The 26,984-nt window shown below is 41.0% G+C and overlaps 1 protein-coding gene and 1 long non-coding RNA gene across 10 annotated transcripts in view; one reads left to right on the top strand and one right to left on the bottom strand.

Annotated features, from left to right (window-relative positions):
• Positions 1-26,332, top strand: part of dgkh (diacylglycerol kinase, eta) — a 151,383-nt gene extending 125,051 nt beyond the window's left edge. For 7 of the 9 annotated variants that reach the window (XM_065293029.2, XM_065293027.2, XM_065293030.2 and 4 more), the window contains 3 exons: positions 10,757-10,862; positions 14,626-14,756; positions 20,715-26,332. In XM_065293029.2, the coding sequence (XP_065149101.1) occupies positions 10,757-10,862; positions 14,626-14,756; positions 20,715-20,801 (324 nt within the window). In that variant the 3' untranslated portion in view covers positions 20,802-26,332. The remainder of the gene's footprint in view (positions 1-10,756; positions 10,863-14,625; positions 14,757-20,714) is intronic. The other 2 variants (XM_065293031.2, XM_065293036.2) reach the window with 1 other exon arrangement.
• Positions 81-1,843, bottom strand: LOC135782772 (uncharacterized). The gene is made up of 2 exons (XR_010545478.2): positions 812-1,843; positions 81-380 (listed from the first exon to the last, which is right to left on the bottom strand). It is a non-coding gene; the product is annotated as an uncharacterized lncRNA (long non-coding RNA).
• Positions 26,333-26,984: the final 652 nt, after the last annotated feature.

Raw genomic sequence — 26,984 nt, 5'->3', positions numbered from 1 at the left:
AGACACCTGGGGACACCATATAGGTAAACTGAATGTCTGACCATGCTGTGATTCAAATTTGAGAATGATACTCCAAAAAATGTTGTTTCTGTGAGCTTTTATTTCAAAAAAGTCCAGGCGTCCTTTCAGAAAAAGTGCACTTGGAAACTCCAAATATACACATGATAACAAAATGACATGATTATCAAAAGAAAATGAGTCAGGACTACATATTACATGATGTATATTAATTCAGAACTTCTCTGCCCACCAAAGCACATAGAAAAAACTATTTCAGAAAAAAACATTTGCACATTATAACAAAATACTTGCTATTTTGAATGTGGTCGCTCATGAATGCACTCCAGATTCCAGTCCTCCTCTGGATGTCAGCTGAAGACCTGTTACATCACAACACAACACAGACACACACAAAGCAAGAGAGGATTTTAGTTTGAGTCAAAAGTTAGAGACATACAACTATTTGTATGAGAAACTATGATGTAATATACATGAACATAATACATACACACATACACACATTACATGAATATATTTATAATTACAAATGTCTTATGTTTGCCAAATAACCTATATTTCTCAGCTGGTAATACTCATATTTTCCACCACATATCTTGTTTTTAGTTTGTATATTCTGTGCATTTGATTCATATAGCTATAAAAATGATTCATTTATATAACATGTCATAGAAAATGAAACCATGTAAAACTCGTATTTTAGTCATCTCCACTGTTACTTTATAATCAAAACAGCTAACAAGAAACTAGAAATGTAACGTAAAATAACTAATGAACAAAAGAATCCACTTACTTTATCCAAGCGAGCGCAGCTGAGCTCATAGTCCGGTCCATCTCTCGTCGACGACGCGGTTTCGTTTATATCCAATCTTGTATCTTTGCTCCGCGATCATGCTCTTTATCAACTTCTCCAAAACACTCTCAACACAAACAAGTCCTCTGCAGTCGACAATCCACAATGGAGATGTTATATCTAACCTTTGAGAGGTTTCTCAGCGGCTCCGGAGAGCCTAGCCGGCTGCTATGCTACCCAAACAAACAAACGCGCAGGGAGGGGGCGTGGGCATTCCTCTCCATGCGCTTCTGTAGATTTGCGCAGAAGTACACTTTACTGACGTAAGTTGAATCCTTGTAATCGTTTCATGATTGGTTACTACCCCTGCCCATCAAAACTTTGCTGGCTAAGCATTGGCTGGCTTTGTTTTGGCGTAATCCAGTCAAAAGCCTATGGTTAGCTGAAGGACATCTGTCTGGGCAAATCGGTGTTCCCGATTCATTTTGAGTTGTCAAACCTTATCTGATTGAACAAAACAGAAAAATAGGGCGGGATATTTATCGGAAGAGTCTAACGAAGCAGGAAGAGATGGATTTTCACTGATAAAACTCGATATTTGATAGAAAATAAACATGATCGATCATACTTAGCGGAAGCGCGGATGTAAATAAAGGAGGGTATTGCTGGATTTATCACTATTTTTCGTTGTTTTGGATTAAAACGTGGGATGCTTTTTGAAGAGTGGACCCTTACGTTGCAATGTACGTTGAAGTTTTTGGGAATTGTCAGAGATGATCAGAACCATATGGCAAGACATGTGAGTACCCACAAATTTTTTTATATGCATTCCGTCTGCATTTTATTTAATCTTATCCACACCAGTGTATTGATTGCAAAAATAAGCTCAGAACATGAATTTTGAGTGTTTAAACTTTCAAATAATGCAAAGTTTATGATTGTTGATTGAATATTTGATGTTAAACAAAGTACAAAAACACGTAAAAACGCCCCCTAGGGACCGCCGCCGGGCCGGTGCGTGTTAAGAAGTTTTAATAAGCAATAGGCAATATAAACAAGAACTTTGTTTAGTGCTGTAATGAATGCTTTCAACATGTCTTTGTTCAATGCTTACTCCTAAACTGAATGAAGTAACATCACATTAGCCTTCTTCATAACCAATGTTTACATATTTGGCATATTTCATTTAAACCCAATAGTTCTACGTCTATGTGTTATTTTCACCTTATTTTTAGTGTTGAAAGTGTTTCTAACATACATAATCATGATAATAATTATTGCGTTTGAATGCAGTAGTATGTCACCAGCAATAACCTGCCCACGTTGAATGATGTGCCATTTAATTACTGTCTAGGTGCTGGTCACCCAATGTTGTTGCCAAAAAACAAACAAAATAGGCCATAAACAAAAAAATAAGTTCAGACTGAGAAATCGTTAACAGTAACTTGCATATTCTCACTTTATACAGTGTCACACTAATTGCTAAAACATTAAACACTACGTCTAAAGAGGATTTTTCACAATGGGATCTGGCAACACTGCGAATACTGCGGCCGCCAGCGTGTCAGTCTCCGCCTTTTTACGTAAAACAGTATACTGTCCAAACTTAATTATATACGCGGATACCAATATGAGTCGTTTTAAATTACTAAATAGTCATTCAGAGAACTTCTCATTTTTATTTTTTATATGAAAAATGTACCTTATAGCTGGATACAGCCAAAGCTGTTCACAAGATGGTCTTTACTGATTAAACCTTGCCATCAAGATGACACGTTTAATAGTTAGGCAAATGTTTTCTTGACAAGCTACACACTCCCATCTGGAGCACATGCAATGAAGCGGCCCTCTACTCTTCTGTGTTTACGGATGTGACATCATCACACAAAGATGAAGGACGTTTTTCAAACTTTTTTACCGGGAAAACCGACCCGACAGCTTAAATTATAAATCATTATGGGGCGGGTTCCCGGACTGGGATTAGACTAGTCCTAGACTAAAATAAATGTAAGAGCTGTCCAAACTGAAAACAACTTGCACTGACATATCTTAAAATACATCAGAGCCCTTTGTTTTGTCTAAAAATGCACACAAGTCATGTTTTTAGTAAGGCATGTTTGTTAAAACTAGTTATATTTCCTAATAAAATTAATGCCTTGTCCTGGTTTAAAATAATCCCTGTCTGGGAAACCACCCCTATATTAAGCCTAAAAACTGATTTTTGTTCATTTTAACTGGAAAAAAAAATGTTACGGATTGCAGCTTTAAATGCTTTTATGCTATTAAATGGTATATATGTTCCAAAACCTAGTCAGCTGCCTACCCTAGCATTTTAATGCATCATACCCTTACTCCAAATGTTACCTTTTGTACCTGTTGCAAAAAGTACACAACTATCCAAATTATGCAAATACACAAGTTTTTGCTCATGCTCATGTACTTATGTGCAAACATTTGACAGTTCCCTTTCAGTCGGTCACTACGACGTCACGTCGTGACCGACGAATTGGGAACCGCTCCGCGGGTGACCTATCTACTTCGAGAACTATAAGAAACGCCAATGAACTTGGCATGCAGGTATTTGCATAATGCCGGCGCCGCCCCGCCAGGTGCGTATATAAGCCGCAGGTGCACAATACCAAATTAGCTTTTTGCTTCGAAGCCGGCAGACATCTGCTCTCGAGAAGCGTATACTGATCTTCGTAGATCCCTGTTCTTGGAGGAAAAAGATCTCAGCTTGCTGAAGTTGGTTGGGCAAAGACACCTCAGCGGAGGCTCGCAGTGTTTTCTCCACCCTTTCTTTCTCTCTCTCTCTGTCTCTTTTTTTAGGACTTGAGTTGAGTGAGTGCGTTTGCCTCTCCCTGTGTGTTTCACCAGCTCGCACAAAAAGAGTGATTTCCCTAAAAGAGCAGCACGTTTGAGCTTTGTGTCTTTTTAAAGACAGTCACTCATTCGTGTCACGGTCGGGTGCGTCTTTTTAAAGATGGCATTCCGTCCGTGTTCCGTTTCTGGATGCGGTGTGTTCATCGCTCCCCGGGATGGCCACGAGCGCTGTGTTTCGTGTCTGGGGCTCCAGCACGCAGAGGCAGCGTTGCGTGATAGTTCATGCTCCACTTGTGAGGGCATGACTATGGCGGATTTGCGGAGACGGGTGTCGTTTCTCCGGGAACGGCACCCGCCTTCCAAGTCTGGTGCTGCTAAGGGCGCAGCTACCAAACTTGCGAAGGATGACCTCCGTATAACGGTGCTGGGTCGGTCTGCTGGTTCGTCCAGCAGCTCCCAGCGCCCTGATCCGTTGCCAGCGGAGTGATGGAGACGAGCGGCCCGTGTTCTACGGTGTCCTCGCGCTCTGTCGAGCCTCCACCGGACGCGATGTCCACCGTAACGTCGGAGGGGGGGTTGTCAGCCTCGGACGTCGATCCAGATCCGCTCCTGCCTTCGAGTCGGGTTGCGGGTCCTGCGTTCGACCCCGAGATGGCAGCCATGCTTGCTCGGGCGGCGGCGGCGGTCGGCTTGGAGTGGACTGAACCTCCCCCACCTGAACCGTCCCGCCTCGATGATTGGTACTTCGGGGGTGCCAGGGCTTCTCAGTCCTCGCCCCCGGTGCCCTTCTTCCCCGAGGTGCATGAAGAGCTGACGCGGTCGTGGAAAACCCCGTTTTCCGCTCGGAACCGACCGTTTCAGCCTTCACCCCTCACCTCTCTCGAGGGTGGAGATGCCAGGGGGTATACTGGTATCCCGTCAGTGGAGCGGCCGGTCGCGATGCAGTTGTGTCCGGCCGGTGTCGCTTCCTCCTGGCGGGACCAGCCTACTCTCCCCTCACGGGCTTGTAAGCAGTCTTCGGCGCTGACCGGTGCTGCTTACAAAGCTTGTGGGGAGGCAGCTTCAGCCCTGCATGCCATGGCATTGCTGCAGGTTCATCAGGCTAAGGCTCTGAGGGACCTGCACGCGGGAGGTCACGACTCGGCGGAGTTCTCTGAACTGCGTGCGGCCACTGATCTGGCGCTTCGTGCGACCAAGGTCACCGCACGCGCCGTCGGGCGTGCGATGTCTACCCTGGTAGTCCAGGAACGCCATCTCTGGCTGTGTCTGGCGGACATGAAAGATGCTGATAAAACCCGGCTCCTGAATGCTCCGGTTTCCCAGACCGGCCTGTTCGGCGAGACGGTCGAGGAGTTTGCCCAGCAATTCTCCGCGGCCAAGAAGCAGACTGAGGCCATAGCTCAAATCATGCCGCGTCGGAAGCGTCCTGCGCCTGCCCCGTCCACGTCGGCGCCTCAGCCTGCTCCTCGCCGAGGGCGTCCTGCGGCGGCCGCCTCCGTTCCTCCCCGGGGCTCTTCTAAGAAGCGAGGAACCGGTCGCCAGCAGCCCGCCCCGCCCGCTCAGCCCGCTCCGAAGGGTGGAAAGAGGAGATCGAAGCGGCCCTGAGACGGGCGACCTAGAGATGGAGGGGATCGCTCTTCGGGAGATGGTGAAGGCACCACTCCCCCCACCGGAGGAGGGCCGGTTGGGGAATCTTTTGTTTCATTTTTCTGTTCCGCCGACTTTTCAGTCGGCACCCACAATTCCACAAAAAGAGCGAATTCCACTTCCATCTCTAGGTCTTCAGATGAGCGCCGGAGACACGGGCGGGCTCATAACCCCCCCTCGTTCTCCGACTCATCAGAGGAGTTCGAGAGCAACGCACGGGCTCATAACCCCATCGCGCTCTCTGACTTCTCAGGGGAGAGAAGACCATCACGGGCTCATAACCCATCGTCTTCCTCCCCCTTCGCCAGAGGGTGCATCGAGTGGCGTGAGGTGTCTTCAGCAGAGCCTCCCTTACTCACCCACCCAGCAGCGGACTCAGGTGAGTGTTATCATGCACAACACTGCTGTCGGTGCGGCCAATACGCACACACCGGCGATCACCTCCGTTGCGCCCGCCGCGGGTACACCGATCGTGCCTTTAGTTCCTCTCGCACGGTGTCTGGGGGCGTGGGAACAGCTTCCCAGCCCGTCGCGTTGGCTTTTACGCACGATTCGTCTCGGCTACGCGATCCAATTTGCCCGGCGTCCCCCCAAATTCTCCGGCGTTCGTTTCACTACGGTGAGAGCTGCCGATGCGCACGTCCTCCGTGCGGAGATCGCTGTCTTATTGGCGAAAGACGCGATCCAGCCGGTCCCTCCAGCCGAGATGAGGTCGGGGTTTTACAGCCCTTACTTTATTGTACCCAAGAAAAGCGGCGGCTTGCGACCGATCCTGGACCTGCGTTCGCTGAACCGTGCACTTCACAGAATGCCGTTCAAAATGCTGACGCCCAAACGCATATTTCCATGCATTCGTCCAAACGATTGGTTCGCATCTATCGACCTGAAGGACGCGTACTTTCATGTATCGATTCTCCCCCGGCACAGGCCGTTTCTCCGCTTTGCGTTCGAGGGGCGAGCATACCAGTACAAAGTCCTCCCATTCGGGCTCTCTCTGTCGCCCCGTGTATTCACCAAAGTAGTGGAGGGGGCTTTAAAACCCCTGAGAGAGAGAGGTGTGCGCATTCTCGTGTATCTGGACGATTGGCTAATAATAGCTCAAACACGTCAGACGCTGTGCGATCACAGAGATTTAACTTTAAAACACCTCGCTCGTTTGGGTCTTCGGGTCAACTGGGTAAAAGAGCAAGCTTTGCCCCGTGCAGAGAATCTCTTTTCTCGGTATGGAACTGGACTCGATCGATTTGACAGCTCGTCTAACAGAAGCGCGTGTACAGTCGATTCTGACTTGCCTGAATACATTCAAGAGCAAGAGCGCGGTCCCGCTGAAACAATTTCAGAAGCTTTTGGGGCATATGGCAGCAGCCGCAGCTGTAACTCCGCTCGGACTGCTCCATATGCGACCGCTTCAGCATTGGCTTCACGATCGAGTCCCGAGGAGAGCGTGGCTGCGCAGCATTCACCGTGTTATCATTACACCTGCGTGTCGTCGCACTTTCACTCCGTGGTCAGACCGTGCGTTTCTCCGAGCCGGTGTGCCTCTGAGACAGGTCTCCAGGCATGCAATAGTATGCACAGATGCTTCGGACACGGGGTGGGGGGCCACGTACGATGGGCTTGCGGCTTCGGGGGTCTGGACGGCACCCCAGCTGCATTGGCACATAAATTGCCGAGAAATGTGGGCTGTATATCTTGCGCTCGTCCGTTTCAGCAACGAGTTACAGGGCAAAGATGTATTAGTTCGCACAGACAACACTGCGACCGTGGCGTACATCAATCGTCAAGGCGGTTTACGCTCGCGTCACCTGTCGCATCTCGCCCGTCATCTCCTCGCTTGGAGTCAGAAGAATTTGAGGTCTCTTCGTGCCATTTACATCCCGGGCACGCTCAATGTAGAGGCGGATGCGCTCTCTCGGGCTGCGCGTCCCGGCGAATGGCGACTCCACCCCATTGCGGTTCAGCAGATTTGGAGACGTTTCGGCAAAGCGCAGATAGATCTGTTTGCTTCCCCAGAGACGACCCATTGTCGCCTGTTCTATTCACTAGCCGACGACTCGCTCGGCGTGGATGCATTGGCACACAGCTGGCCGCGAAACATGCGCAAATACACGTTCCCTCCGGTGAGCCTCATTGCGCAAACCCTATGCAAAATCCGGGAGGACGAGGACAGCACGACCTGGTCATTAGATTTCTCAGAGGCGCTCGAAGACTGAATCCTTCGCGTCCTCCCTCTATTCCTCCTTGGGACCTGTCCTTGGTGCTGAAATCACTCCAGGAAGCCCCATTTGAGCCTCTGCATAGTGTGAGTGTTAAATTTCTTACTATGAAAACATTAACTCTCCTTGCTTTGGCTTCTGTTAAGAGGATAGGGGATATTCACGCATTTTCGGTCGATGAATCGTGCCTTCAGTTCGGGCCGGCTGCATCCAGCGTAACACTGAGACCCCGGCCCGGCTTTGTGCCCAAAGTTCCCACCACTCCTTTCAGAGATCAAGTGGTGAACCTCCAAGCGCTGCCTTTGGAGGAGGCAGACCCAGCCATGGCTTTGTTATGCCCTGTTCGTGCACTACGTGTGTATATAGACAGGACGCAAAGTTTTAGGACCTCAGATCAGCTTTTTGTTTGTTACGGTGGTCAGCAGAAAGGAAAAGCTGTCACCAAGCAGAGGATGTCCCATTGGATTGTGGATACTATAGCCCTTGCATATCAAAAGCAGAATGTGCCTTGTCCATTTAATTTACGTGCTCACTCTACACGCAGTGTGGCATCATCTTGGGCACTGGCTCGCGGTTCCTCGCTAACAGATATTTGTAGAGCTGCAGGCTGGGCGACACCTAATACGTTCACAAGATTCTATAGTGTTCGTGTCGAACCGGTTTCCACTCGGGTTCTTTCTACTAACTAGTTAAGAATGCCGAGGGTCGGCTCGTGTGTCGGCTTGGAGCCTCTATTTTGGTGCTGCACATCTGCACCAATATGGAAGGCCATCGGGGCAAAAACGTCTAAAAAACTGTTTTTGCCTCTCCTCCACCGCCCTGATAGCTGGTGTTGCGGAGCATCCGCTGTCAACCTATCACTGATGTATTCTCTGTAAACCTGTGTAGGCTAGGCGTCCACATTTGTCCCCTACGTGGGGTTCATTTGTGTGTATACTCCGTGGGGTACTAATCCTCCACGTTTTCCTTAGCAGAGCCTGCTCTGCATCTCTCTGCATACTATGTTTTGTTCAGAGACTTTTTATCAGCAACCTATCGGTTGTTTATATTTTATGTCATCCATTCAACCTTCTTAGGGGATGGCTTCCGCAGTGTTCTAGCTCCGCTCAGTTTAGACGCTTCCCCAGTTCGCTGCTTCACTATCGTGGGTTGAGGAACAGGTAGTGACCGGCCTTCTGCATTTCGCCTTAGGTTCCGCCCCTTACGTGGAGGGCGGAGGGCTTTTACAGACACTGGAAGGGTTCAGCTGCAGTGGCGTTTTGGTAGGGATTCCCAATTCGTCGGTCACGACGTGACGTCGTAGTGACCGACTGAAAGGGAACGTCTCGGTTACGTATGTAACCCTCGTTCCCTGAAGGAAGGGAACGGAGACGTCACGTCCCGTCGCCACAGTTTGCTGTTCCATTGCTGTTTTCAGGCCGGGCACTGCTGCTCGGCTTCTCAGCAATAATATAGCTAATTTGGTATTGTGCACCTGCGGCTTATATACGCACCTGGCGGGGCGGCGCCGGCATTATGCAAATACCTGCATGCCAAGTTCATTGGCGTTTCTTATAGTTCTCGAAGTAGATAGGTCACCCGCGGAGCGGTTCCCAATTCGTCGGTCACGACGTGACGTCTCCGTTCCCTTCCTTCAGGGAACGAGGGTTACATACGTAACCGAGACGTTCTTTAAATTGAAGATTTAATATGACATAACACAGCAAAATAATATGATGACAAAGCTGATTGGCTAATGGCTCTTCAAAGCAGCATTTCACTAGCAGCTACTGTATATTGGGCTTTTTCAATGGCCTTCGAGATAAAGATGCTTTTTGCCTGCAGAAAGTGGTCTTGATAAAGGATGTAGACAAAGCATTGGATCTAGGTTTAAATGTTCTTAAAGGAATATTCCATTTTCTTAAAAGAAAAATCCAGATAATTTACTCACCACAATGTCATCCAAAATGTTGATGTCTTTCTTTGTTCAGTCGAGATGAAATTATGTTTTTTGAGGAAAACATTGCAGGATTTTTCTCATTTTAATGGACTTTAATAGACACCAACAATTAACACTTAATTCAACACTTAACAGTTTTTTTCAACGGAGTTTCAAAGCACTCTAAACGATCCCAAACGAGGCATAAGGGTCTTATCTAGCAAAACGATTGTCATTTTTGACAATAAAAATAACAAATATACACTTTTAAAGCACAACTTCTCGTTTAGGTCCGGTCCAGCGTGACCTAATGTAAATGCGTAGTGACGTAGGGAGGTCACGTGTTACATATATAAAACGCACATTTGCGGACCATTTTAAACAATAAACTGACACAAAGACATTAATTAGTATCCGTTGACATACAACAACGTAGGAACGGTCCTCTTTCAACACATTTGTAAACACTGGGGCGGAGTTTCGCGTTCCTCCTCTGTGACCTCTTGATGTCATGACGTATTGCGTCGGATCACGCTAGCGCATGACGACCTGATCTAAACGAGAAGTTGTGGTTTAAAAGTGCATATTTGTTATTTTTATTGTCAAAAATGACAATCGTTTTGCTAGATAAGACCCTTATGCCTCGTTTGGGATCGTTTATAGTCCTTTGAAACTCCGTTGAAAAAAAACTGTTAAGTGTTGAGTTAAGTGTTAAGTGGTGGTGTCCATTAAAGTCCATTAAAATGAGAAAAATCCTGTAATGTTTTCCTCAAAAAACATAATTTCTTCTCGACTGATCAAAGAAAGACATCAACATTTTGGATGACATGGTGGTGAGTAAATTATCTGGATTTTTCTTTTAAGAAAATGGAATATTCCTTTAAAGGGACACTTCACCCATTTGCATTAAGCTTTGTATAGTTAAAACCCCAGTCATGTTTTTGAATGGTCATGCATAATTTTCTCAGTTGCCGCTGAGACAGGAGAAATACAGATTTCAGTCTTGCACTTCCTTCTTTCAATGATGTAAAAGTCATCATTTTGCATCATTGAAAAAAGGAAGTCCAAAATCTTTGTTGTGGGGGTGAGACTACAAACACCCCTTTTCTCGGTCAAATAGGCACCAAATGCGAAATGTATTTTACATTTCGACTACAAATATGACACACTTTCAATAAAGATTAATGTTTCTACGGGTGAAATGCTCCTTTAAAAGTTTGTTAATAAACACATTTGTAACCAAATAACTTTAATCAAACTTATTATAGTATTAACAAGTATGAAGTGTTTTGAGTGTTGCTTCTTGACTGTGAGAGTGATGGGATATCTTATGTTGATCAGGATCACTCACTGGAATATGGAAAGAGAAACAGTCGGAGCAGTATGTTCCGAATAGTGCCAAAGTTCAAGAAAGAGAAAATCCAGAAGAAGTCCAGTCCACAGTCAGGTAAGAGAGAAAGTGTTTGTGTTATCCTCACATGAGAGGTACAACACTGTCACGGACGCCCCACAATTTGTTGCATTCATGATCTTGTCGAGTGTGTTTTAATGTTACGTTCTGATGGGAACAGAAATGCACAGATGTGGGATGCAGACACCGAGTTGTTCCTTATATCTGTAAAAATGTGTCTGTTGTTGGTGTGAGATGAAGCTGTTGAAAAAGAAATGTCACATCACATACAGCCTGTTTGGTTACACAGAGCTCCATATAGCATCTACATTCTTTTCTGAGACTGTTCTCTGTTCTGTGATGTCCAACCCAGCCATCCATGAGCACCCTGTACTCCTTTGGTCATGATGTTGTCCTGTGAATCAGAAACAGTCTGTGTCTACACATGAACAGCAGGCACAAACCAAGGTGTACGGCACAGAAGGGCAACAACAATCTTACGACCGCAGAGACATTTTTATAATACTGCAAATCTCCACCTTTTTATGAGTTTAACTAAATGCCTAAAGGTGATGTGTGTGATTTATTCTTATGCAGGGATCACACCAGACGTGGTAGAGGTGGCAAACGTGAGTGATTTACGTGTTAAGTCAATGCGAATATGGCGCATTCCGCGCAAATTGAGCGTAGCCGCAGGAATTTGGCGGATTTCCGCGCCGCGTTAACCAATCAGGACCTTGCTGTAGTAGTGACGTGATTACAGGAAGTGAGCGGAGTCGCAGAAGCCCCTCCCATGACGCAATTTTTCGCGTGAATGTCTTGAATGACTTAAATTTCACGTGCGGCTTTCATGCGCGAATGAAGCTAGTAAACTCAAAATGCACAAGCGTCCAACTACGCACAAATAGCACGTTTTTGCCGCCTCTACTGCGGCTGGTGTGAGTGCACCATTACAAATATGTTTACAAATAGGTTTTCCTTTCTACCCCATCTATTGATTTCTATCTGCGTTTTTTCTGTCATACCAGTCAAGTCACAGCTAAACAGTAACAATAAATCCTGTCCCAAACGCTATTAGTTTAGGCAAGACGATGTTAGGAAAGTACCACTGAGACAACTTTTTTGGCGTGCGGCACCCCTTGTGTATGGTGCATCTGTTCGTGACTTCTCCTTGATATTAAGTAAAAAATTACTTTTAACTCTTTTCCCCTGCCAGCATTTTTCTTGATTTTCACAAAAGTTTAATGCCTTCCAGAAAATGTTCTTCTTTAAATATATAAACATACAATATATCAAATGAAACAACAGACCCTCTGTTTTCAAACAAATACAAAAAAACTTTCATCCTACCCTATACTTGTTCTCTTTTTATCACTTCTCAAATATGAGTGGGTTTCTTCAAAAATGTCACATTTTGAGCAAAAAGCTGAGATAATTGCATTTGACTTTTGTTAGAGATCAAATTCAGAGCGATCCTCAAAACATACACAGTTTTTACTCTTTGACCTTATTGTATGCTTCAGTGTTTTATAGGTTATGTAAGAGCGCCACCTGGTGGACAATAGCAGAAATATCGATTGTCATAAAAACTCGTCATTGGCAGGGATGCGTTTATCTTAATTGACGAGTTAACTTGTCAATGGCGGGGGAAAGAGTTAACATTCTCTATTAAAAAACTTCAAATTGATGTATGATTTGTTGGAATTTGACAAAAAATGACAAAGCTACACCTGTTTAAAGTCTACAGAGTCAGCAAAGTCCATTTAAAATGAGTCAGCACGAGTAAGATCATTTTCATGTCTTAACGCTCTTAACTTTGCGTTCACACCAGACGCGGAAGAGGCAGCAAGCGAAAGTGATTTACATGTTAAGTCAATGCAAACACATCCTGGCATCCTGCTGCGCGGTAAGCACGAATGACACAGCGGAAATTGAGCGTTTCGAGTGTTGATCCGTGATCCGCAGGAACCGCATAAGTTCAGAAATCTTAAATTTTTAAAGGATTAGTCAATTTTCTTAAAAAAAATCCAGATAATTTACTCACCACCATGTCATCCAAAATGTTGATGTCTTTCTTTGTTCAGTCGAAAATAAATTATGTTTTTTGAGGAGAACATTACAGGATTTTTCTCATTTTAATGAACTTTAATGGACCCCAACACTTAATGCAGTTTAAAATTGCAGTTTCAAAGGACTTTAAACGATTCCAAACGAGGCATAAGGGTCTTATCTAACCAAACGATTGTCATTTTTGGCAAGAAAAATAAAAATATGCTCTTTTAAACCACAACTTCTCATCTTCCTCCGGTCCTGTGACGCGCCAGCGCAACCTTACGTAATACATCATCACGTCAAGAGGTTACGGATGACGTATGCAAAACTACGCCCCAGTGTTTACAAGTGTGGAGAAAGAGGACCGTTGCGACGTTGTTTTATGTGGATTGATACTAATTAATGTCTTTGTGTCAGTTTATTGTTTAAAAGTGTCCTCAAATGTGCATTTCATATATGTAACACGTGACCTTTGGACGTCATTATGCAATTACGTGAGGTTGGGCTGGCGCATCACACAGCCGGAGGAAGGTGAGAAGTTATAGAGCATATTTTTTTTTTCTTGCAAAAATGACAATCGTTTCGCTAGATAAGACCCTTATGCCTCTTTGGGATCATTTAGAGTCCTTTGAATCTGCAACTTTAAACTGCATTAAAACTATTAAGTGTTGGGGTCCATTAAAGTCCATTAAAACGAAAAAAATCCTGGAATGTTTTCCTCAAAAAACATAATTTCTTCTCGACTAAACAAAGAAAGACATCAACATTTTGGATGACATGGTGGTGAGTAAATTATCTTTTTTTTTTTTTTAGAAAATTGACTAATCCTTTAATAAAATCTTTGAAGTATTACTAATCAGAATTTGTTAATCCAAAATAATAACTAGTTGTGTAAAAGTCTGCCAGTAAAATTGAAACGACTGAAAATCAGCTTTGTGTGCATTATGCATCAGACACCAGCTCAGTGAGTCTCTGTGTAAAACAATTGTACTAAATTGTGACCATTTACACAGTGAATTATTTATTAATCATTTACACAGAAGTTTGTTAACATTTGCAATAAATATGGGTATGAAAATTGTGAAAATCACACACATCACCTTTAATCAAAACAAACCTCTTATCCAAGGATCCTTTATTTTTTTTGCAAACACCTGTTCTCCTGACATAAAAGATCACAAAATAGCAAAACAGTCTCTCAATCCTGTTTTCAGAGACAGTTCTTGTAATAAAAATTATAATCTGTAATTTTACTAGAAATTAGTAGCAGGGAGAACCTGTCATATTTGAATGTCTACAGTATTTGTTCGAGGGTTAATACAAGAAGAACTACATTAGGGATTTGGCGCTCCTGTCTGGAAATCAGCCAATGAACTGCTCAGGATGTTAGGAGCGTTGCACAGGCTTCAGTCTCCCATTCCCCCTTTTCTCTCTCTCTCTCTCTCTCTCTCGTATTCTCTCTCTTCTTTCTCTGTGTTTGCTCGTTATGAGATGATAGTGGGCGTCCCAATGTAATAACCTGCATGCCAGAAATGCCTCTGGGTGTGCCAGGGACCAGAGACCTGTGCCAAACCAAACCTGTTTAACCCTCTCTTTGCCAGCTGCTGCCGCCAGTTCTCTTTCTGTGTACTTTGTTTATTTCGGTTCCTTTTCCCTTTGTGGTTCTTTATTATATGTTTCTCCTTTCGGCCTGACCCTGTTTGCTTGTGTCCTGCGAGTGTAACGGGGGTTAGACACTGAAGGGGGCTTTTCGCTCTTCGTTGTGTAGTTCAGAGGTGGGGTACTGAGGAGGTGGCCGCCTGGCTGGAGCAGCTCAGCTTGGGGGAGTACAAAGACACCTTCATCCGCCACGACATCCGCGGATCCGAGCTTCTGCACCTGGAGCGGAGAGACCTGAAGGTATACACACAAAAACCCCTACCTGTGCCTCACAATGTCCCTGAAAACAACCGATAACTTTCTCTGTTGATCTTACTCTCTCGCTGTCTCCTGTCACCCTGTTTGCTATTTTGTGTTGCACTGCTCTGCTTGGCTTCTTCTGTGCAAATGTCATTTCAATCGCAAACCGTACTCACATGACTAACCGTCCCTGGACGCACGCAGACTAGAGTCATCGAGGTTTATTTCTAAAGAGGCGCAGTGTAGGCGGGTGAATGAACGCGGTTGAGCGGCATATGCTGTTGTGTGACAGGCAGATTCACACTCATTTTCCTTTGTTTGGGTCGCTCATGAGTACAGTGAAATATGTTGTTATGTGTGCACAATGTGTGTGTGTGTACAGTATGTGCACTGCAAAAAATAATAATAATTCCTTTAAGAAATTAACATTCTTTAAACAAAATACATTTACCTGAGAAGCAAAATTGTAGAGACTGTAGAGTTAGGTTTTTCCATTTTTGTTGGTTATTTTTAGTTTATTTTAGCAAAAACTGTACCAATAAGGTAAGAAGAAACAATAAATATTTAATTGTTAAAGTATACTGAAAAAAATGGTTCATTGAATTTACAATTTTTTTTATGGTAAGTGGTTGCAATCAATTTATTTAAGCTACATTTAAACGCAAGTTTTATATTTTATTTTACTTTACTAATCGTTTTTGTTTAAATGTAGCTTAAATAAATTAATTGCAACCACTTACCATAAAAACATTTAGTAATTAAATATTTTTTTTCATAGAAAAGAAAGTGGTCTTGTTATAAAAATGCTTATGTATATTGTATTGGAATACAAAATAAATTTACTGACTAAGATTTTTGCAGTGTGTGATTTGGCGAAAGCATTATGCGAGTCATGCCCTGTTTACAAACTTTAAAAATGGTTGGGTTATTTTTAACGCATTCTGGGTAAATTTTAGATAGAACATCCAGCTGGGTTTAAAATTTACCAAACTGCTTTAACCCAAATGTTTGCATAACCACTACACAACATTGGGTCATTTTCTAACCCAGCATATTTTCTGTCCAATATTTACCCAATATGGGTTAAAAATAACCCAGCCATTTTTAAAGTGTACCTGTTATTAACATTTGTTTCTTGTGATGCAGTCAAGTGGTCATATGAGACACAATACTGTTTTTATATGGTATTAACATGCTTCTTTAAAGCGTCTCCTCGTGATTGCATTTCATCAAATAGTTTTTTTTATTTCATGATCACTTACTATGTCTGTGTTACTGTATAAAGCAGAGAAAAGCTACATTTTTTTGATTGACAGGCAGGTAGTCGAATTAATTTTTACACAAAAAATGCAATGTGGTCCCATATGTTTCTGAATACCTTGGAATGGGATTTGAGTGATCTGATCACAAACCATTTTGGACTCTTTGTACGCCTCTTTTAAGTGTTAAACAGTGTCTCGTTTACAGGGTAAGATTAAAGCAATAGTTCCTCCAAAATTAAAACCATTTCATCATTTATCCACCCTCATGTTGTTCAAGACCAGTCTGATTTACTTTTTTCTGAGAGACACAAATATATATACGTATATTATAAAACTGAATGTCATTAAAGGTTTTTGACGTTTTTTCTGATCCCATTTTTTTAAACTTTCGTTAGTGTGTAATGTTGCTATAATAGCATAAATTTTTTTCCGATTGAATGACGTCAATAAAACAGTTTTTGACTAAACTCCGCCCACAGTAATACATCAGTCGCCAGCTTTGGCTCAAACAGCTGTGGTTAAGCTAACTGTGCGTACACACCGCCGCAGACTTGAGCGTCCAAAGTTACCGGAAGTCATTCAATTACAATGAAAGCTGGCTTCTCTCAGCTGCAAGGACGTCAAATCCAACGGCGTCACGTTTTGGGCGTCTTGAGGGACCTGAGCGTCATTCAGAAAGTTGAAAGAAGCTCAACTTATAATGAGCTATGACGCGGTTCAAGCAGCGGCAAAACGCCAGCAACCAATCGGAATATAGCCTAGACGTTCTTCGCTGGCTGACTCCGGAGAAAAATACGAAGTAAACTTTCGTTCCTACCAAAACATCAGTTCCGAGAAAATCATAATCGCTGTTGCTGGGTTTCCTATCATTTATGATATGACTTTATTTTCATATAGGGACCAGTTACAAAAGAACGTGGCATGGGATAAAATAGCTGGTATAGTTGGTGTCTCCGGTGAGTTTGTGAAGTGCGTGCTGATGATTTATAACATAACATACTGATAGATACTCAAATGTGTCTGTGTCTTGCCAGGAGGACTGCACAGTGTATCGTTTAAGCATCAATATCACGATCTACAAATCCATATAGTCACATCGCAGGAAGAATAGGTAGCTATCGTAGTTGATCCGTGATTCATGTTTCACCGTAACACAGATTTAACCAATTGCACAAATGCAATAAAATAATAATTGTAATAATAATAATAGCTAATTAGAATTTTTTCCAGACCAAACGATTATAAAATGCTGTCATTATAAAAGGTTTATACTGTAATGTCAATGTATTGTTGCCAAAGCGTCAACAACCTTCCCCGTACTTTTTGACAAGAGTCCTTGACCGGGCGGCCTGAGCTTCTTTGGAAGCTTACGGTACATTCACACGGGGCGTAAGCGTTAACGCTTAACAGAAGGCTTGTCTGAAGCGTGGCCAACAGCCAATCACTGTGGCCGCAACACAAGCTCCGGTCTTCCATAAACGTAATTGGCTGGCTCTGCCTAGGTTATTTGCATAAGGCGATATGATTGGCTGATGCACGCGTTGCCGCTTGAAAAGTTGAGAACTTCTGCCGCGAGCAACGGCACTGATGCGGCGCCGACGGATCCACAATTCAGTTGGCCAACGCTTGACGTCACCCATTAAAAGTGAATGGGAAGCGTCAACGCTTACGCCCCGTGTGAATTCGCCGTTAGGTCTGCGGCGGTGTGTACGTACAGTAAGCTGCTATCGAATCCCAACACACTAAACAAACTACACAATCAGAACTCGATACATATTTCTGAAGGAGGGACTTCACAGAACAATGAAGACATCAGCCTGGAAGTGAAAACAGCGCTATTGAGATAAGTTAATTGTGTGAAAAATACCGCGTTTTCCACAATCAATATACCACAATCAAAGCTTCAAAAACACAGAAAGAACGGGACCTTTTAAAGTTGTTTTTATGACTTATTCCAATCTTCTGAAGTCACATGACAACTTTAACTCATACTATTAGTTATTATTAGTATGTCCTTCACTATGAAATCTCACACTCATTTCATATAAGAGTTTTACTCTGTATATTAGCTGGTTGCCTTACATTTTTAAGTATAGACCTATTGCGAGTACACGTCACAGTTACGTCACTGTGAGCTGCATGTGCAATGTGGTATCAGAAAAACAGTGGAAATGAATTGCACATAAGTGAAATGAGAACGATAACTCGCTAGATAATGTCTTGTTGTGCTGTTTGGTGTCAGAATAGGAATGCCAAACAAGTGGTTTCATTTACCATCGTTGAAGACACCATTTGAAGATAAATGCAGGCTTTAACAGAACACCAGATCCATAACAATCACAGTTTAACGCTAAAACACTTCACACCGCTACTGCAGAGCTGTCACTTCGGGCGCACTCACATTATCCAAACCAAACCAAACCAAGCCCCAGCGCGATTGTCACCTCTCCCTACTCCCCCAGGTGCACGCACTCACACTGTACTTCTTATCGATCCAAGTCCGGGAGCGCTGTCATCATTAAGATGCGATTGTTTTGATAAAAGCAGGAAGTGAATAGTGGCATGTGGTTATGGAACAACATGAGGTTGAATAAATGATCACATTTTTGGGTGAACTGTCCCTTTAATTTGCCCTTGTTTGTATTTGGTTAGTTGTACAGTACAGTACAGTGCACATTAGATGGCTTATTAAACATTAAGCACTATAAGCCTTGTCACCAGAAACTAAATGCTTTCATTGCACTTCTCACAATTGGGACATTATAATAAATTCAACATCCTTACCATGACAATCTCACATAATAATAAGATGTACACAATTGGTTAAAGCAGCCCAGTCTTGTGTGGTACTAAATGTTTATGTGTCAGCACTATCACACTCATCACATGCACTAGTGAACCTTGGACTGTGCCATATTTACGCCTCTGTTACGTCCCACCATTTCAAATGTCCCACCATGTATCTGCTTAGATCTCATTTTGTTTATAGGAACGTCTTTAAAGATATAAGGACAAATCCGAAGGTGCTCTTTGGTCCAGAGTATACAAACGTCTGCCCAGTTTAATGTTTTTTTTTTTTATGTAATATAGCCATGTTTTTTGAATACGAAGAGAGCCTATCCCCTTTTTTTGACATCTTTAAAGATATATTGAAAATGATTTCACAGATAAATAAGCCCATGTAACATGTTTAAGTTCATCAAATCTCAAGTGGTCTGCTACAGTGATGTAATGGTGTGTTAGTAGTTTGGCTGCAGTTTACAGATAAGTTTCTTCTTGTGGTTTATAGTCACTTTAACTGCTATTAGATACCACTTAATGTAACTCAATCTGCAGTTTAGATTGCTTAATACTTTACAAAGTTTGTGTCATTCAAATTAATAATCACAATAAAATACAAGCTTTATTTTTAATTGTTTATACGTTTCAAATAAAAACATGCTAATTAAAAAAAATATATTTTGTATTTGTAACAAATTTATTTTGATATAATAAAGTTGATAATAAATACAATACATTTTTTCACCGCTTAAACCAAATGATAGCACCTTGCTAAGGTGCTTATAATCACTTGAAGTACAAATCAAAGCAATCGAGGTTAGTTAAAATGTGGTTAAAGGAATACTGTACTTCACCCCAAAATGAAAATAAGCCCATATTTTACACCCTCAAGCCATAACTCTTTCCCCGCCAGCATTTTTTTTCTAAACGTTGCCAGCCAGCCGCAGCATTTTTCATGATTTCCCCAAAGTTTAATGCCTTCCAGAAAATGTTCTTCTTTACATATATAAACATATAATATATCAAATGAAAGAACAGACCCTCTGATTAAAAAAAATTACCCTACCTTTATTATTTCTCTTTTTATCACCTCTCAAATATGGGTAAAAAATACAACATTTTGAGCAAAAAGCTGAGATAATTGCATTTTTGTGAAGGACTTTTGATAGAGATCAGATTCAGAGCGCTCCTTAATACGGACACACAGCTGATACTTCTGGGTTTAATAAGTTGCGGAAGAACGCCACCTGGTAGATAATATCGGTATTATGGATTGCCGGAAAAACTCTTCATTGGCAGGGAAGCGTTTTCTCTTTTCTCTTATGATTTCCCTTATAATGGCGGGGAAAGGGTTAAAAATGTCTTATGAAGTGAAGTGATTTGTTGTAACGTTGGGTCAGAGGTCAGCCTTCTTCCTGACCTCAACTCTTATGAACACATGTAAAGCCATAATTTTTAAAGTTTGAAATAAAAATGTTTCCTTTACAAAATCCCATCGCTTCACCTTGCAAGACATTTAATAACCTGATATGGATACTTTTTGAAACTTTTAAAATGGGGCACTATCCAATGTCATTATAAAGCTGAATAGATCCAGGATATTATTTATTATAATTTTGACTGTGTTTGACTGAAATAAAAAAGTCAAATGCACATTGTATGGCTTGAGGTTAAGTAAAATGTAGGCTAATTTTTATTTTTGGGTGAACTATCCCTTTAAGAAGCTGCTAAGATATGTGTTATCTTCATTATAAGAGCATTATTCGGTAAGACGGTGACTTTGATTTTAAATTCACAGATTATGAGCATCAAGTTGCTTAAATAATCTGGACCATACATGAACACATTTGATGAATTTTCTCAGGCAAGCGTGAAGCATCCGTCTGAGTTCATTTCTCTTTACTTTTTACGACAGGATCTGGGGATCTCGAAGGTGGGACATATGAAGAGAATTCTCCAGGGAACTAAGGATCTGGCCAAGAGTTCGATGGTGGACCTGTGAGACGTGAAGATACGTTCCTCTCGTGAGCTCAATTGGAGCTCGAGCGTGTGGAGGAGGATTGTGGATAGAGGGCTTTCTGCCATTCATGTAGAAAAGCTAGGAGTGTTTTTATCGAAAGCCGGTGTGCTGGTGCCAAAACGACAAGGATTGTGTACAAGTCTTTGTGTTGGACCCATAGAAAAGCCATTACTCACTCATCACACATCGGTGACACAATCAGGTATGCAATTCTCATTGCACAGGCAAACTCTGGCCACTTTAAACGTTTGGAAATCAAGTAGCAGAACAGGACTTCCATGAAATGTTCTCTCTGAGAATAGCAAGGCCTCGAAATAGCAAACTGGCTCTTTGCCTTGCGGTCGATGGCAACAATAGGAGGGTGATGTGATGTGTCAGCAATATTCTGCTTTCAACAGCACTGTTTACATTTTAAGGAGACTGAAAGAGAAAGACTGCTTAGTATTGCAATGAAACGGCAATCATAGTAAAAGTGGTTGCGCAGTCCCAGAAAGGTCAAAGGGGGTTTTCTTTGACCGTGATATACTGATGCATGGTGTGCTTGCTATATTTGGATAGCTGTTTTACTGCATGATCAGCGCGTCTTGTTTTTTATTGTACAAACTAACACTTGAACAAGTTTTTTATGGATTTAGTATAATGATATTTGTTACTATTGAAGCATCCCTTTGGTAACAGTAGACTGCTGATTCATTTCTGTTCTATCCGTCTGCATGGAAACTTTGTGTGGAAAACCAACGTCATGTGCCATATTTATTGTAAAATGAGCTTTATTGGTAAGAAATGTTTTTCAACATATTAGGTAAGTCATTTAAGGATCAGAGTCACCCCCTGTTTTTAAAATGCTTTACTATCCCAACAAACAAACAAATTTAGATAGAGATAACTGGAAGTCTTAGCGTAAATTTACATAAAACACAAGACCTATTTAAACATAGCGTTTTACATTAGTTCAAATAGGAATAATATATTATTGTTTTAAATAAGTAATTGCAGTTGACCTGCAAAATTGCATAGCTTATTTGCTCTTCATACGGCTGAGTTCAGGAACCCAGTGGAGATTTGATCGAGTACCTGCGTCTGCATTTGGTCGGTGGCATTACAGGGTATGAGATGTTTTGGTCGCTGATATATGCACTGTACAGTACAGTATATACATTTACACATTTAAACTCTTAATGCCATTTAAAGCTTTTGTATAATAGTATGCTTGGATGATATTATCAGATGACACATTTTTTATTTGTGTATAGAGCACCTTGTGAATTCTCATGTAATCGCCTTTACACGTCAAGTGCTGTTGTACTCTGTGGAAGGTGCATTATTGTATTTATTTCGATACATTTCTTCTCTATGAAGTTTTATTATGTGAGGTTTTCCATGGAAAACTAAAACGATGCACTTCACACACTCCTCGTTTTTTTGGTTTTGGAATAAGGTGGAGTTTTGGACAGACGAATCATGCCATGTTCTCTCTGAAATTCATAAATCTTCCAAATTGACGGATTGTTGGTCCTGTTTAACTGTGCTTCCAGGATAACATGCTAGATGGCTGGATGTTTCCTCATTCAGACTATAAAACAGCTGTGCCTCATTTATTTATTTTTTGTTTTTGTCATTCTTTGTAAATTTGGGGAATTTTGAGCTACATGTGTTTATGCATTGGCTAACACAACCATAGCAGTGGACTTTAGTTTGATGTTATTTTATCATTTTCCTCTAGATGGTGATAGATAACATCAGTAGTTGATTGAAAGACAGAGCGTGTGTGTATACGAGAAAGAGAGAGAGAGATCTTTGGAAAAGATGGGTTGTTCCCAAGTACTAAGAAATGTAATTCCCCCCATAATTTACCTGAAATAAAACAAACAGGGGAATGAGACAAACCTAGAGGACTGGCTTTGGTTCATTGCGTGGAATATTTCAAGATGTTTTTTTTTTAAGGAAAATACACATTTGAAGAGTTCACTTAGAATTATAATTATTATTCTCAAACATAAAACCCAACTAGATTCAATTTTAAACTAAAAGTGAGCTTCAGTTTAATAAGCAATAATTGTTTATTCATGAATTGATTATTGCATTTTGTATATCATTGGTTCTCAACTGGTTTTGATTCAGGACACAGATTTGATATTGTACATTAAGTATAGATGCCACACAATGTCTAAATTGTTTACTGTACATAAATGTCCTTAAAATCATTACACTGAACTTTATAAAACCTCCCTAACTTAAACTGCAATTCATCGACTGGCTGCTAGAGGCAAGCTCCAAAAAGAGTCAATTCCCATATAGACCCCCATTTTAAAACTTTACAGCAGGAAATAATGTGTTTACAGCGTGGTACAAAAAGTGTTTTTGGTCTATGTAGCTAATTTTTTCCCTTCGTGACAATTGTGGGGGGTGAATTTTTTTTGTAATTTATCTGTTTAAATGATATTAAGCCTTAAAGTTCTGCATAATTAAGGCCACTTGAGTGATGGGTGAACTGACACTGCTGTCACTACTGTCGAGCTAGGCAGGCGTGGTTTCAGCAACCAGCCACGTCATTTTCGGTTATCCGTGAGTGATGCCAACCTGATCTCACAAATTTCCGTGGCATAGTCACAGAAGTTTTTGCTAATTTTTCCGTGGCATTCTCACGGATCTCCGCATTCACGAACTTTCTTCTTCCGTGGCATTCGCACGGATTGGTTACTTAACCGTTTTATCCTATTTTCTTACCATTGTTGCTTCGGTTTAGGGTAAGATTTACATAAAATCACATCCTTACCCAAACCCAACTCTAACCCCAACGCCAGGTGACAATTGGTTAAAATTTAGAAAATATTAAAGAATACATCAGAAAAAAACTGTATAAACCAATACTTAAAGGAACAGTATGTAGGATTGTGGCCAAAACTGGTACTGCAATCACACAGCTGGTGGCCAATACACAAAATGACAACATAAACATCAGTTGAGGGCTGCAAATCCACTTTTTTACAGTCTATGGGTAATATATGTTGTTATTCCTGTATGGCAGTGGTAGTGGGTTCGAACCACCGATCAATATAAATGACTGGATTGCGCATGACGTCACAACTGTGAAGCCACCGCGCCTCCATATTGGTACGCCCAAACATTTTATTAATGGAAGTTATCAGATTTTAATGATAAAACATCACTTTACTAGTCTCCGTTTTTATATCTGAAGTCTCGCTGTACATTATTACAACGCAAACGTACATAGTTATTGTTATAGTTACTGTTATACTGTGGTTTTTAAACAGTACTTAACTAAACATTCATATTCATTACAGAATCAGATCAGAAGACAGACCACAGCATGTTTAGTATTAATGACAAACGTGCTCATTCTGAAATCTAAATGAATAAATAATCATGCTTTGTATAGTATGTGCATGAAATAATTTGCTGGTTTTGTAATTGTTATCTTTACATGTTACCTAAACTTATTCAGAGAAATAACGCTGACCGTGTAGCTCAAGGTCAAAAACTTTATTTATACCCGTCTCATTAACAAATGCAGCAGACACACTCACCTTAATGTTTTTTATAAATTCATTATCCTACCTGATTAAAACATAAACATTGCAAATAACATCAGAATTAACAATTCATTTACGTACACATATCCTAAAAATGTATCTTGTGTGACTGATACGCTGTAAAGCGGGTAAATTTAGATCATGATTTTGAATGCAAGTCAATGACGCCCTCTGCCGGTTGGGCACACCAAGATGGCCGCTCGAACGTTGCGCTGGCTTCACCTTACACTGTTACATTCAAATCCAGTCATTTCTATAGATCAAAGATCTATATTGAGGAACACACAAACGGGTTAAATGTATATCTTGTAATGCACTGTAAGTCGCTTTGGATAAAAGCGTCTGCCAAATGCATAAATTAAGTAAATGAAACATCTTAGTGCAAGATTTTTTTAAATTAAAGCAGCCCAAACATTAATTTTAATCTGGGGGGTAAGCACTGTACGGGAAACCGCCCCTAAATATTGTAGAGTTCGAATGGACTGAAGACTTTGGAACATAAAACATACTGTATGGAATGCTATAGGTTAAGCTTATTTGTTTACCTAATTATGATTTTTTTTGCATAATTTATAATTATCTATTATTAACATTTACTATTTAAGTTGAGAACCACTGATTTACATAATTAAGTAAACAGTTGTGTTATAAATATTTTAACGGCCACATGTCTTATCCCTCAGAAGTGAGCACCTATCAAGTTTACTTAAATGTTTGACTGTAAGCATTTCAGATTGGTTGTTTACTGTATTGGCAGACTCGCACAAAATCTGTGCCTGTAACATTCTGTCCCGAAAACTCAGCCGGTAACCACATAACTGAGACAGCCATCATTCACAAACTTTCACATGCCCCCCTGGCCTTTGTGTGTTTGGTAGTTGAATATTTTGGCTTTAAGCTTTAAGTAACCAGCACTTTAACCAGTGTTGTACACTTCTAATCAAATCTGCATTTTTCCCAAAGTTATACTGTAGAGCAGAAAACACCACGAAGACCTATCTGTCAGTATTTGAAGATGTGAACAGAAATTCAATAAGATGTTCAGACAATGAAATGCATTTGATATTTACACACAGGTCTTTTTGTGGTTATATCTCATCATCTTGAAACCTTTCTCCATGCAGTGATATGCTTATCAGATATGCAAGTTGCTGGTCCTTTAGCAAAAAGTAATTCCCTAACTAGCTAAAGCCATAACCAAAGACATAAAGTTTATCTGAAAACACTTTTGTCATGTTGACAAAACTAAAAGATCCCAGAAGCCCTGCAAAATTCGCCTTAACGTTATCAAGCTGTAGCAGATCTTGTATATGGTGCCTCTGTATAGTTGGTTTGTTTTCATATGACTCAAATCATACAAGTGCAGTCTTCCTCATGCCACAATAAATACATCTGCACACAGTCCATTAGTATTTAAATCAGTGAGCGCTCAAGGGACCTGTGGGCTTCAGTGAACATAAAGCTGTTAACTGCCTGATTTTTCTAAACCCAAATTGATTTGAGGAATTTGTAGAGCAAACATATCTCTGACATGATTTATGTCCAATTAAGAGAAGTGTGATGCGAGTTTCATTTGTTTACATTGTGTTTACAATGGCACGGTTTCATTTTTAAGACCACGTGTATAGGTATATTTACAATGTTTGCATATTTATTAAGATTAAACAACTGATGTGTAAGTGTTTCACTATTGGAATATAATGTTGCAGTAGTCACTTGTATTGATATCTGGATGATTTTTGGTAAGTAGTGAGTAATTTTTATGACTACTAACTGACTCTTTTTTGTGCCTTTTTATGGTAGATGCATGGTTAACTATTTATTACAATATGGAGGTCACTGAGATGTGTATTTTTGTATCCTGATTAAATAAATGTTTCAATTTTTATGTAAATTTTAAGGTGGTAAAGCGCTGCCTGTTGATATCTTCCTTCTTCAATAAAACTGAATGCATACACAGTAAAACAGTTTGTTGTCTTTTGGGTCATTCTACAGAAACTTCTACAATATCATGTTGTTACAAACCTGTATAAATGTCTTTTTTTTCTGATGAACACGAAGGAAGATATTTTAATGAATGTTTGTAACCAAACACTTCATGAGCCCCATTCACTTCCATTGTATTTTTTATCCTACTATGGAAGTGAATGGGGCTTCTGATCGGTTTGGTTACAAACATTCCTCAAAATATCTTCCTTCGTGTTCATCAAAACAAAAATATTTATATAGGTTTGTAACAACATGAGAGTAAGAAAATTATGACAGATTTTTGGTTGAACTATCCATTTAATTATTTTTTTATCTTGAATATTTATTTAAAAGTGCCAAAGAATGCATTGATATAATCTGTTCAATTGTTCTTTGATATTTACATAGAAGGGTATGTATTAAGTGCAAAAATGACCCAGAAACGTTTTTTACATGTCCATTTACAACCTTAGGGTTTGTACTTTGAATGAAATAGTCTATTATTACCTTATTTGGAAGGGTCATGAATAATAATAATGAGCTCTGCTCTGATTGGCTCTGCAGCTCATGTCAGTAGCTCACATTAGTAAACATTTTAACAACTTTGTAATTAATGTAGCCTCTTATGGAATGGCTGAAAGGG

The sequence above is a fragment of the Paramisgurnus dabryanus genome, chromosome 15 (assembly GCF_030506205.2).
Source record: "Paramisgurnus dabryanus chromosome 15, PD_genome_1.1, whole genome shotgun sequence".
NCBI lineage: Eukaryota > Metazoa > Chordata > Actinopteri > Cypriniformes > Cobitidae > Paramisgurnus > Paramisgurnus dabryanus.
This window is presented reverse-complemented; position numbering and strand designations above follow the sequence as displayed.